Raw genomic sequence first — 12,156 nt, forward strand, 5'->3', positions numbered from 1 at the left:
AAACCTTTACAGAGTGCTTCCGTGCCAAACGATGGAGGTGATAAAAGGGATCGTAATGGAATATCCTCGGGCATTTTTGGGACGTTTATATCGTGAGTGTCCGTACGTTTAAAAGTCGTGCCATGCCGCTGAGTTTATCCTGGCACTGCCCCCAGTGATTAACGGCAGATTCTCATTTCACGATGGCAATCACAAAGCGGTAGAGATAAACGACTCGCGATTATGGCCGGGAGAAATTCAAGTGCATGTGCGGTGTGTGCGGGTGCCCGACGCTTTGCGCTGTTCTCTGAGAATGTTCGAGTTTATCAGCAGGGAGCGTGCAATCGTGTCCTTTTAGGTCATGAGTTCAAATCCTGGTTGGGGGTCGGCTCAGCCCGTCAACCCTCTGGAGTCGAATTAATGATGGTGCCCTTTAGTGGGACGCTACCAATGTGTACTTTCCACCACTGGCTTGGGGTCATCAACAGAATAGAGGGTCAAATTGCTCATTTGAGCATAGAGACACTTATCATTGATTTTTGTTTTCCATTCCGGATTATTGTGATCTTTACATGGAAAAACTGACCCCCCCCCTCTCCCCCCACATTACCATGGTAATCTGACATTTCCACATTACCATGGGGGTAAGGTGGGATTTCCACATAATGAGACACGATAGCCGGAATAAGTAATTTCTGATTTCACACGGCAATATACCGCATGGCGACCGCCCCAGCTTGTCCCAGCACGAGGCTCGCAAACCGCAGCATTCGGCGGTCTTCGTAGGCCCGAGATTGCGCCGTGCGAGCAGGAGCCGGCAAACTTTGTTCCCCACTGAAGGTCTTCATAAGGTCACTTTATGTGCTCGTGTGACAATGCAGCGCTAATGAGCTTACAGGCTATTAAACCGTAAATGGCCCGTTAATCCCGGGGTTGGGACATGGGCGTGCCGCGTCGCGCCGCTCGGCTGGAGAGGAAGTGGCCGCGCGATGAGCAAACGCCTCTCCCGCCGCGGTCTGCCAGGGTCGCGCGATTACGCGAAGGGGAAATCTGTTTCTCTTCGGCGGCGGACGCATTTCCAGCGTGTAGCGGGGGGGGAGGAAGGTGGGGGGGATAATTTTCTGCAGGATTCGTGGTCCGGACCATACCTTGTGGCTCTCCTTACCCTGTTGACGGCTGCGGTGCTGTAACTTAGGCCGTCGCTGTTTTATAAACGCACTTATGTTTTTTAATTAATTGCCAGGCAATGCTTTTTTTCTCTTGTAAATCAGCCCCGTTCGTGGGCAGGTGCTACCGATGTTTGGCCTCACATCACAGTGGCTTTACCGCAATTTAGATGCGGGACAGACCATCGCACATCCCGGCGGTCACATTCATAGATTACTACATAGCAGGTTTTGTGAGAGAATGCGATGGCTTCAGGATGCCTTCATTCAGCAGTGGATTGACCATGGCTGATGATGGTGATGATGATGATGAATACATCCTTTCTGAGCAATTCCTCCTCTGTGTGCCATGGCGAGTTGGCACAGTGGTTAGCGCATTGCACAGTGACCCCCATAATACATACAAATGAAACTAAACCATGCCCATTCTAAATTAAATTCCCAGCGAACGGCTAACACGTGCTGGCGTGCGATATCTGAAATGGTCCCGTGTACCCTCTTCGCCAGCACATCACTGACCAGAATGGTGAAGTATGGTCAAACAATCCCCATTTCTCGAATAGTATCGGGCGGCCTTTATCCAGCAATACAATGATTTAGTGATATATTTGTAAATGCACAGGAGGTATACATCGGGGTCCTAGGAATTCAATGGCAGGGTAGGGTAAGCAACTTGTAAGTTCAGCATAGGCTGTATTGGAAATCCATTGTAGCTGCGTTCACGCGGAGGAGTTTTTCTCCTACGCTTGGGTTAGGATTGCGGATGATGGACCGAGGCGGATGTTGGGGTGGCCGCCAGAGATCGTGAGAAGAAGACCTCGAGCCAGAAGGGGGGTGGGAGACCGTCGGTTGCGGACGTCACAACTGCAAGCTTTTCAATTTGAGCTTTAGGAAAGAATGTGAGGGCAGCGGGTTTAAATTATTCCTGAATCGGCTAATTACACCACTGGCAGTACTGATGTGCTCTGTTTGAGAATTTAAATTGTGCATTTATCCACGAGTCTCACTGGGCTTCGAGACTAATTCCTTTTAGAGCATTTCGCCAAGTGGGAGCTCATCAGAGTACCTAGAAGAAAATTAAAAACCCACAAGTGCAATGGGAGAATTCTCAAGCACAATGCAGATTGGTCATACGTCCGATTACTTTCCTTATAAATACATTTTTAAAAGACAATTTGCTTTGTCTTTTTATTTTATTCGAACTCTAGTCCTAAAAAAATAAATCTTCAAGTTTTATGTGATCACTTGCAATAAAATCAGTGCAGTTATTTTCACTGCAAGATGAAGGCCCAACCCAAGCGTTGCATCTCAGTTCTGCGATGCAGCGGTCCATTTATCACACATGCATGAGCTTATTTTATTGGCTCTGTCTCCACGGGAGGGGACATCCTCTCTGGCACGTTTCCTCACTTTGACTGCCACTCCACCATTAGCCTCGACCACCGGTCATCGTTCCTTCTCGCAACGCTCAAGACAGCCTTGGTCCTCAGTACCTGCAGTCCCGTCTGGCCACGCACCTTGTGCTCCTCGGGCCAGGCCCTGCGAGCTCAACGTAGAATGTTTCATTCCACGCTGGGTGGTAGTAGGTAGGGCCTTCTTGAGTGTGGAGCCTAAGATGTGGAAATCTCCCCCGCCGGACCTCAGATTGGTCTCCGAGGACCAACTAGTTCAAGAAACTCTGGAAGACCCACGTTTTCCTTTAACCTTTTCCTTGAGTATGTCAGTATGTCCTCTCGTTTTGATATTTTATGTGTCTTGATTTAATAGGCAGGGACTACCTTCGTTTAATTCATACTGTAAAGTATTGTGATTCCCTCTTTGGTGGGGGTGAGTTTTTACAACAAAAAAAAATTTGAATTAATTGAATGAATGAATGTATCCTGCCCAAGCCAACTTGGTCCTAATTAACCCTTTTCCATTCCGAGACATCTGCAAGTTGCAGGGTGGGTATCCCATTCAACACTGAATCTCGGAACGCACGAGCGGTTCAGCGTTAATTTTATTTCAAGAGGTGTATAGCGCCGTTGTATTTAATGACATTGTGCCGACCGCAGACATATGTAGTGAAGCAACCGCACTCTGATATCTCTGCACCACCTCATGTTCTCCGAAAATCAACGTGCCTTTCTTTCTGTCTCTCAATGTAATTCCCAGCACACCGTCCTCTGTCGCCATGCTCCTTTGCACACTCTTTCATGAGTGCATTGTACTCGTTGCTATGAATAGGATGTATCCCTTCATGTCACTATGCACGTAATTATTGTACAGCGTTGTGAGATGCAGTTGCACGATTGCCGCGAAATAAAACTGAAATCATTATTGTTAGGACTAATGATGGCGTCGGCGCAATGGCAAGACGTTGCACCCGAATGTAGCCGTGTTCGCAGATGAGAAGAGAACATCGCGGGGTAGAACACAGAGCGTTGTATATCCCGCGCAGGGAAGTGTAAACACAGCAGGCTAAAGAAGCGCATTTCGTAAATAGTTTATATAACAAAAAATTGTAAGCCAGAGAAATTAAGGAAATGAAATGCCCACGCAGTCTAAACATCGATGGCTTTGTTTGTAAAAGCCAGTGTGTGCAACGGCTGCACTCGCGTAAACCTGGGTTGGCTCCGAATGTCATAAATGCGCTTTGTAGTCCTCTATTAAAGTGAAATTCCCAAACGGTCATTCCTTCTCTCTTTAACCGAAACGGAATTGGCTTAATGCTCGCTGAAGCATATTGCTCCGGAGGGATTGTGAAATTGACTTGATGCTGCCCTGCAAAACCGTTTTAATATCCCCTCTGAGCGGAACGCCCAGTGGCACACACACAGCCGTTTCCTTGACAAATGTAAAGCTCCGATCTTTTTAATATATATTTAGAATACCACACGGTACAGTTTGGATTAATAGATAATCTAAATGCGACCCTCGTCTCAAGATGCAGTATAGTAGAACCCCTCTTAACGACGGTAATTGGTTCCACGAAACCGGTCGTTAAGTGATTTGGTCATTAAGCGAGTATAGGAAATACACGTTAGAGGGTTCATTCGTTCCGATAGCAGCGAAAGTCACCCTTTTTCACCCAAACGCACTTTATAATCTTTCAACAACAGATATGAATACATAAAGATACAAACAACATTATAAATATAATATTAAAATAAATATGGTTAATCAATGCAGGAGAATGGTCGTTAAACGATTAGTCATTAACAACAGGGGTTGTCGTTCAGAGAGGTTCTACTCTACACTACACTATACACTACTATACACTAAACTACTATACACTACACTTTTCACTACACTATACACTACACTAATCTACACAACTATACGCTACACTACTATACGCTACACTACTATACACTACACTATACACTACTATACACTACTATACACTACACTACTATACACTACACTACTATACACGACTATACAGTATGTTACTATACACTACGCTACTATACACTACACCAGGGGTCGGCAACCTACGGCTCCGGAGCCGCATGCGGCTCTTTACGGGCTGCTTCTTGACGATATGTACGTATGTACAGTATATGTACATAGATGCATTGCGGCTCTTGAAATACTGAATTTTGTACCGAATTGGAAAGAAATGGCTCTTCTTGTTATTTTGGTTGCCGACCCCTGCACTACACTATACACTACATATTTGGCTCTATGGAGGCCCGCCGTTCAGCGATTAGTCGTTAAGAGGGGTTCTATTGTATAGAACAAATGCATTAGACTGGAGCAGTACAATGAGCTACGAGCGGGGCCTCTGGGGAGCTCCTCCACAGGGTTTTTTGGCCGACCCGCCCACGCTCGCGAGACATCTTGAAAGAGATGTGAATCCCCACACTTTCCCCCACCAAATGCGACCTGTTGATTGACTGCGTGGTGCACCCCGTTTATCATGCTGGGTGGACAGAGGTGGTACGGGGGGGGGGGGGATTTGAGAAATTTGCCCCATTGTTTTAACTGGAGAGCAAGCTGTATATCCTGTATAATGTGCCCACACACACACACACGATACTATTTATTTAATCATTTAAAAGGTTGGTCTTGCGTCGAGAAGAGGAAGGTCTGGAACCTGGATTGAACTGGGGGAAGGGGTCGACAATTCTGATGGTCACAGGGAGGGAGTTGTGGACTGTGTGTGAGGGTTATGGAGCGCCAAGGTTGGCGAGATGTTAACTACCTCGCCTGGTATGCAGGAGGTCGTGGGTTCGATCCCGTACCTGACGCCTGCTGCTGTACATTTGGAGTTTGCACGTTCTCCCCGTGGTCGCGTGGAATTTTTCCCCTCCACATTTCGCATCAACGTGCGTTCAGAGTGTTTGGCTGCTATAAATTTCCACGGAATTAGCTACTTTGGTGAGCTGTCATTTGTGACCAGGTCGCTTTGGAAAAATATCTGTAAAGCTCAGTGGGTCTTACCTAGTAAAATAAAAAATAGTTTAGCATAAACAAATTGTAGTTTAAGGCCCAAAACATCAAGCGGCCAGCAATAAACAGCACTCTTGAAGGTGTAATAGAGACGAGTTAATGTGTTCCTGGAACTAAGGAAAGCTATTATAAGAGCATGGGAAAATAGACGATTGGAGGGAATTACAAACGGAGCAGTGCGAGGGAAGAAGCAGAGAGAGAAGTGTCGGGGCCTGCCGTGTGGTGGCTGGGTGACTGAGTGGGTGAGTGGGTGGGTGAGTGAGTGAGTGGGTGAGTGAGTGGGTGAGTGAGTTGTAATGACCTGCAAGTGTAGTGGTTGAACACGGTGCGGATACGACTAAAGGGTCGGTGCCTTTGTACACCGAGTGCTCAATATGGGACGGGGAATCGTTGAGTGAAGTACATGGACACAGTCACCACGGTGGTAGCCATAGAAGAGTTATAAGGAGGCGGCTGACCGATGGTGAGTGAGTGACCGGAGTGAGTCAGGTGAGGGCCGGTCATCTGTGAAAAAAAGAGTTTCATATTTCTCATCGGATTTCTCCAGTCTAAATTAAGATTCTGATTCTGTCAACGAACCCGACGTGAGGAGCGGTAGGTGTAGCGGTTAGCGCTACGCTGCGCTATGAACCCGGCGACTCGGGTTCGTTTCCCGCTCACGACCAACACCAGTGACGATTATTTGAACCAGGCTTGGGCCTCTCCTAGGTCGACTCGGCCTCAAATGAGTACCTGGTGCGGTGTGTAAACATCGTCACTAGGGAGACAAAGGCGGTCGGACGTGGTGCTGGCCACCCACCCCCTCGTGTACCGTTCCGGCCTAAATAGGTGCTCGCTAACAGCACTTGCCCCTACAGTCTATTAAGGCTATATGGGGGAACTTTGTCTTTGTGGGAGTGATAGTGTAGCTTTTAGCATGCTGCGTTACGAACCCGGCGACCCGAGTTCAATTCCCATTCATGGCCAACACCGGTGAGGATTATTGAACCGGTCCTGGGCCGCCTCTGGGTTGACTCAGCCTCACATGAGTACCTGGTGCGGTGTGCAAACATCCCTACTTTGGAGACAAAGGCGGCCGGGCGTGGTGCTGACCACCCACCCCCTCCTGTGCCGTGCCGGCCTTCATAGGTGCTCGTTAACAGCACTTGCCCCAAAAGTATGTTAAGCCTATGCGGGTGATCTTTATCTTTGTGCGCGCAGGACCACGGCATCCCGACGGACATGGGCTACGCTGTGGCGCCGCACCACTCGGGCGTCTACCCCGTGCACACGCAGCTGTACGAGGCGTGGAAGAGCGTGTGGAACATCCGCGTGACGAGCACAGAGGAGTACCCGCACCTCAAGCCCGCGCGCTTCCGCCGTGGGTTCATCCACCGCGGGATCAAGGTGAGCGAGCGGGCGGGCGGGCGCCGGCTAGCGACCACCGTGCCGTGAATCCGGCAGCGACCTTGGGCTCGATTACCCGGCGACGGACGACGTTGGTGGCGGGCGATAGCGCGGTGGGCCGTTGGATTTAAGGCCGGGAAGAAGCCGACCAGTGAGCTATTGGGGGCGGATCTTTTTTCACAGGTTTTCCAGCCCCAAGCTCGGATTGGCGGCGGTGTACAATGACGGAGGAAGTTTAAATTGGTAGATAAATGAAGCTGTCTGTCGCACGTGCAACTTGAACGAAACAACAGAGTGATAGAGAAGAGTAAAAAACGAAACGAACTCGCAGGAATAGTAAACATTATACTTGCAAATTCGCTGTTGTCAAATCAGAGTTGCAAATGTGGCTGTAGTTAACATCCAGCGTGACTTGTCGAGCATTCGTTGATGGTCAAAACTCCTCGAATCGAGAAACGGGGACACAAGGGGATTCCAAACGGTGTGGGTACCGCAACATCAACCGGCCTTGCCCCCTCCTCCCGCCCCCAGCCCTTCAACAACCTGCACTGATCAGCTTGGTGAAGTATGGTTAAACGACCCCTGGGTGCGTAGTGGTTAGCGCACGATGCTACGGACCCGGTGGCCTGACTTTGATCCTCAGCTGCAGCTGCTGTATTTACAATTGGACTTCTTTGCTCCGGTTAACGCTTTGATCGCCGTGTCGGGCTTTCAAGAGGGCGAGTCCCTGATGGCAACAACGCTTTTCACTGGAGCTACGGGCGTTTTGAGCTCTTGCCTCCATTGCTGGTGCGGGATGAGCGGAAAGAATTGGAACCGTTGCATTAAAAATTACTTGGAAGGATACACGGTGCAGCTATTCCCTCGTTTATTCACGCACTCGCTATCCGCGATGTTGGCTCTCCGCGAATCGCATCTGGAACTCTGCTGCGTCTATGTAGGAGGAGTCACGACATCATCATCATCGCCATCATCATCGCCATCATCGCCATCATCATCGCCGTCATCATCGCCATCATCACCGCCATCATCACCGCTGTCATCACCATTGTCATCATCATCGCCATCATCATCGCCGTCATCACCATTGTCATCATCATCGCCATCATCATCGCCATCATCACCATTGTTATCATCATCGCCATCATCATCGCCATCATCACCGCTGTCATCACCATTGTCATCATCATCGCCATCATCATCGCTGTCATCACCGTTGTCATCATCATCGCCATCATCACCGCCATCACCATCATCGCCATCATCACCGCCATCATCACTGCCGTCATCACCGCCGTCATCATCGTTACTATATTCTTCTATTGCGCAGCATTATTATAATTTACAGTGAGTTAAGTTACAAACTATTACTTAATATTTGAATACAAAATTTTCTTTAATTTATGTTTATTATAACCAATTTGTATATTTTTACGTTATGAGTATTTTCATGTATTTAATAGCTTATTTAGGTCATAAAAAATATATAGATTTTCGTAGGCCAATATCATCATCCGCGAAATTTGCTATTCGCATCTTCAGAACGTATCCCTCGCGAATGATGAGCGTTATACGGCATTAATATTCAAATAAATCTTCCTCTATGACTACAGAATGAGAAACTGGGTCAAAGTGTTGAGGATCATATTTGTAAAACCCATATACTTTTAGCTGTTCAACACGATATTAGTCATGTGTTTCTGTGTATACCGAGTGCCAGCACAGCTAAAACTATTTAATTTCCTTTTTAAATCGAAGCATATGTTAACTAAAAGCCTTATCTAGTCCAGTATTTGTGCGTGTCTATTTATGTGTGCGTGTCTGTGTATGCGTGTCTCTTTCTCTGTGTGTGCATGTTTGTGTGCGTGTCTTTGTGTCTCTCCCTCTCTTCATGTGTGCACGGGTCTCTCGGTCTTTGTGTGTGGGTGTGTGCTTGAGTGTGTGTGTGTATACAAGTGTGGGGAGCGGTAGTGTCGTGGTTTGCGCGACCCGGGTTCGATTCCCGCTCACGGCGAACACCAGTGACGATTATCTTAATCGGTCCGAGGCATCCCCAAGGTCGATTCAGCTTCAAATGAGTACCTGGTGCGATGTTGAAACATCGCCACTGGGGAGACAAAGGAGCACCGGCCTTCAAAGGGGCTCGCTAACAACACTTGCCCCAACAGTCTGTTCAGGCTATTCGAGGGAATATTTGTCTTTTTGTGTATACAAGTAAGAGCTGCCACAAAGTGGTCTGCGTACTGCGCTACGAACCTGGGTTCCAATTTCTAGCTCCTGCTACAATCGGGAGCAAGTGATGCCTGAACTGGTCCTGGGCGTCACCTAGCTTAGTTCAGCCTTAAATCAGTGCCTGGTGTGGTATTGTCAACATCTGCATCGTCGTTGTGGTCTGGAGAGGGGTCCTGGCCACAGCTGCTGGCCATGAAGTGGTGCTCACTAACAGCACTTGTTCCAACAACCGATACAACTACACGAGGATGTTTGCCATTGTATCTTTACGATTGTGGGGAGCGTGAGTGGTAGTGTAGCGGTGAGCATGCGAGTGGAATGGAGCACGGCGTGTTTAGCGTGCGTGTGTGTGTGTGTGCCGCATTCGTTAACAAAATGACCGGGGGAAAATGTGGCTCGGTGAAATCCCCAATCTGGCAACACTCTCAAGCACAGGGTATAATAGTTTGTATGTGCTAGCTTTCTGTTTCCTTAGTTATATTTAATGAGAATCAAGTTAACAACAAAAAGTGAAAGTCAAGCAACCAAGCCGCGTAAGTGAGCATTTAGGTGGCGGACATTCCACAGTCATACGGCTGAGTCTCGTGTTACCCAATAGGATAACCACAGGGAGCGCTCCGCAAAGTGGTACTTACATTATCTTATAATGTTTTCATGAAATTCCACGGACAATATGCGAATGGTGCCCTCTCTCAGTAGGGCTTAGTTTGAATTTTAATTCAAGCAGGGACACACACTGCTTGGGTGGCCTTCTGCAACAACGAGTGAGACGTATGTGTATGTACGTACGTACGTATGTTGAACTGATTTTCGCACCGTTCTTAGCCGACCGTGCTAATCGGAGGTGCGAGACGCTTCGAGTTTGGCGCGGGGATCGTCGTCGCTATCATAGCCAAAGTCGGCCGAAGCAGGAACAGGGACCCATCGAGAGGAGGAGGGAATGGGCTGGACGGTTAAACATCCAAATCCGTTTACAATTCGACCCGAGGACTTGCACCTCTGCAGATGGTGGGCTGCAGGATGCACGTGGGAATTGGGATCCACAAGGTTGGAAGGGATTTGTGATGAAGGTGAATATTGAGAGTTATGCAAGTCATGTGTGTCTGTGTGTGGTGTGGGGAGCGGGAGTGCAGTGCACAGGGCCAACATATTATCTGGACTGGTCGACTCAGCCTCAAATGAGTTCCTGGTGTGGTGTGTAGTAAACATCACCACCCACGCCCTCATTTGCCTTGCTGGCCTTCATAGGTGCTCGCTAACAGCACTATCAAGGCTATTGGTGGCTTAGTTTTGTCTGGAAACCTTTGTATTTTTATTTGTGGGGACCGGTAGTTGTGCGGCTAGCTCAATGCACAATGAACCCAGCTGCCCAAGTTCAATTCCCGGCCATGGCTAAGATCAGTGGCGAATATTGAGCCCCCACCCCCCACTAGGTTAGCTCAGCCTGAAATGAGTAGCTGATGTGGGCGTGGTGCTGGCCACACACTGCCCTCTCGTGTGCAGTGCCAGCCTTCGAACGTGCCCGTTAACCTCATTTGCCCCGATAGTCTGTGTAGGCTTTACGGGGAATCTTTGTCTTTGCATGTACTTTAAGTATCTGTGTTATGAATAGGTTTGTTTTGATCAGTTTTTTAATTGTGTGTAATATTTTAAAATCTGGAATATTCCCTGGTGACTTCACAACCAAAGCGTATGCAGTGGTGCGTACTCTTCCAAATGATGCCACGGGGTTTATTTGTTTTTAACGCTCTCTTTGTCGTTGGTGGTTCTGTTTCGTCCGGCAATACTGAATTTACCAAATGGCCAGCGGAGAGGGAATTTCGAATATTTCACTGCCACCATCACAGCAACCTCCACCCACCCACAGCCGTGTAAATCACGAGGATCGACCATGTCAGCCTTCCTCTAGTAAAGGCTCTGCCTGCCGCTGCCTTTAACAGAGAAATGTAATTTCAACATTGCGTTTCGCTTGTCATATCTGGCTCGGCTCAGCTCTTGAATATTTAAGCGATGCTCTTAGCTCGTCTCCAGCCACGGCAGCCTTTTAATCGCCGACCATCGTAGCGCACTCTGGCCAGTCTTCGCCACGGCGCCGCTGTGGCGAGATGTGAACTGCCTCGCCTGGTATACAGGAGGTCGTCGGTTTGATCCCAACCCTGACTCAGATGGCTGCCGTATATTTCAAGTCTACATTTCCCTATCCTCGCGGTCGCATAGCTTTTTCTCTGGGACCTCCGGTTTTTACCTCCACACTTAGAGATGTGCGTTTAGAGTATTTGGCTGCTATACATTTCCACGTGATGAGCCACTTAGTTGAGCTATCATTTGTGGCCAGGTCGCTTCTGGAAACGATCTATATAGCTCAGTGGGCATTACCTGGTAAAATAAAAAATAGTTTTGTTTATGGATACTTTACCCCCGCTTCCTCTATATGACATAGGCTTTGCAATGATTCATCAAATAAAGCCACCATCACTATTATTATTATAACTACTATTACGGTTTGTTTACACGTTCCACATGGAATTAAAAGGTACAAAATTGGTTTAAAGTGGGTGTGTGTTCCTGGGGTGTAACAATGCGGTGATTTATGAATTAATGTAATGTTTAAGTTGGCATGCATCTGATCAGTAATTGGGTTCATGCGATCTTTCCAGCCACTAGAGGCCGCTACACTAATCTCCTTGTTTCGAGATTTTTATCAATATAAAATCTCAACCATGGTTCGCAAAAAAATCATTGACTCATAATAAAGGTGAATCGCTATACTCCTTGTGTTTAAGATACGTCCCATGTTTGAAATGGTCAGTTCAGTAATCTATGGGGCAGCAGCAATGGAAATTTCTGAATTTCAAAGCCAAAGTGATTTCGCGCACAAATGAGCATTGAGACAAATGCTCATCTCCCGTTCACAGCCCTGGGCCAGTGGTGGAAAATTCCACATTCTTTCGACGTC

General features: G+C 47.8%; 1 protein-coding gene across 1 annotated transcript in view; it reads left to right on the plus strand.

Moving 5' to 3' along the window:
- Positions 1–12,156, plus strand: part of LOC133354527 (bifunctional heparan sulfate N-deacetylase/N-sulfotransferase 2-like) — an 82,683-nt gene that overhangs the window by 29,253 nt on the left and 41,274 nt on the right. Inside the window, 1 exon segment of the mRNA XM_061571429.1 lies at positions 6,783–6,968. Within this exon segment, the coding sequence (XP_061427413.1) occupies positions 6,783–6,968 (186 nt within the window).

The sequence above is a fragment of the Lethenteron reissneri genome, chromosome 47 (genome assembly GCF_015708825.2).
Source record: "Lethenteron reissneri isolate LAM-NWPU_2019-01 chromosome 47, ASM1570882v1, whole genome shotgun sequence".
NCBI lineage: Eukaryota > Metazoa > Chordata > Hyperoartia > Petromyzontiformes > Petromyzontidae > Lethenteron > Lethenteron reissneri.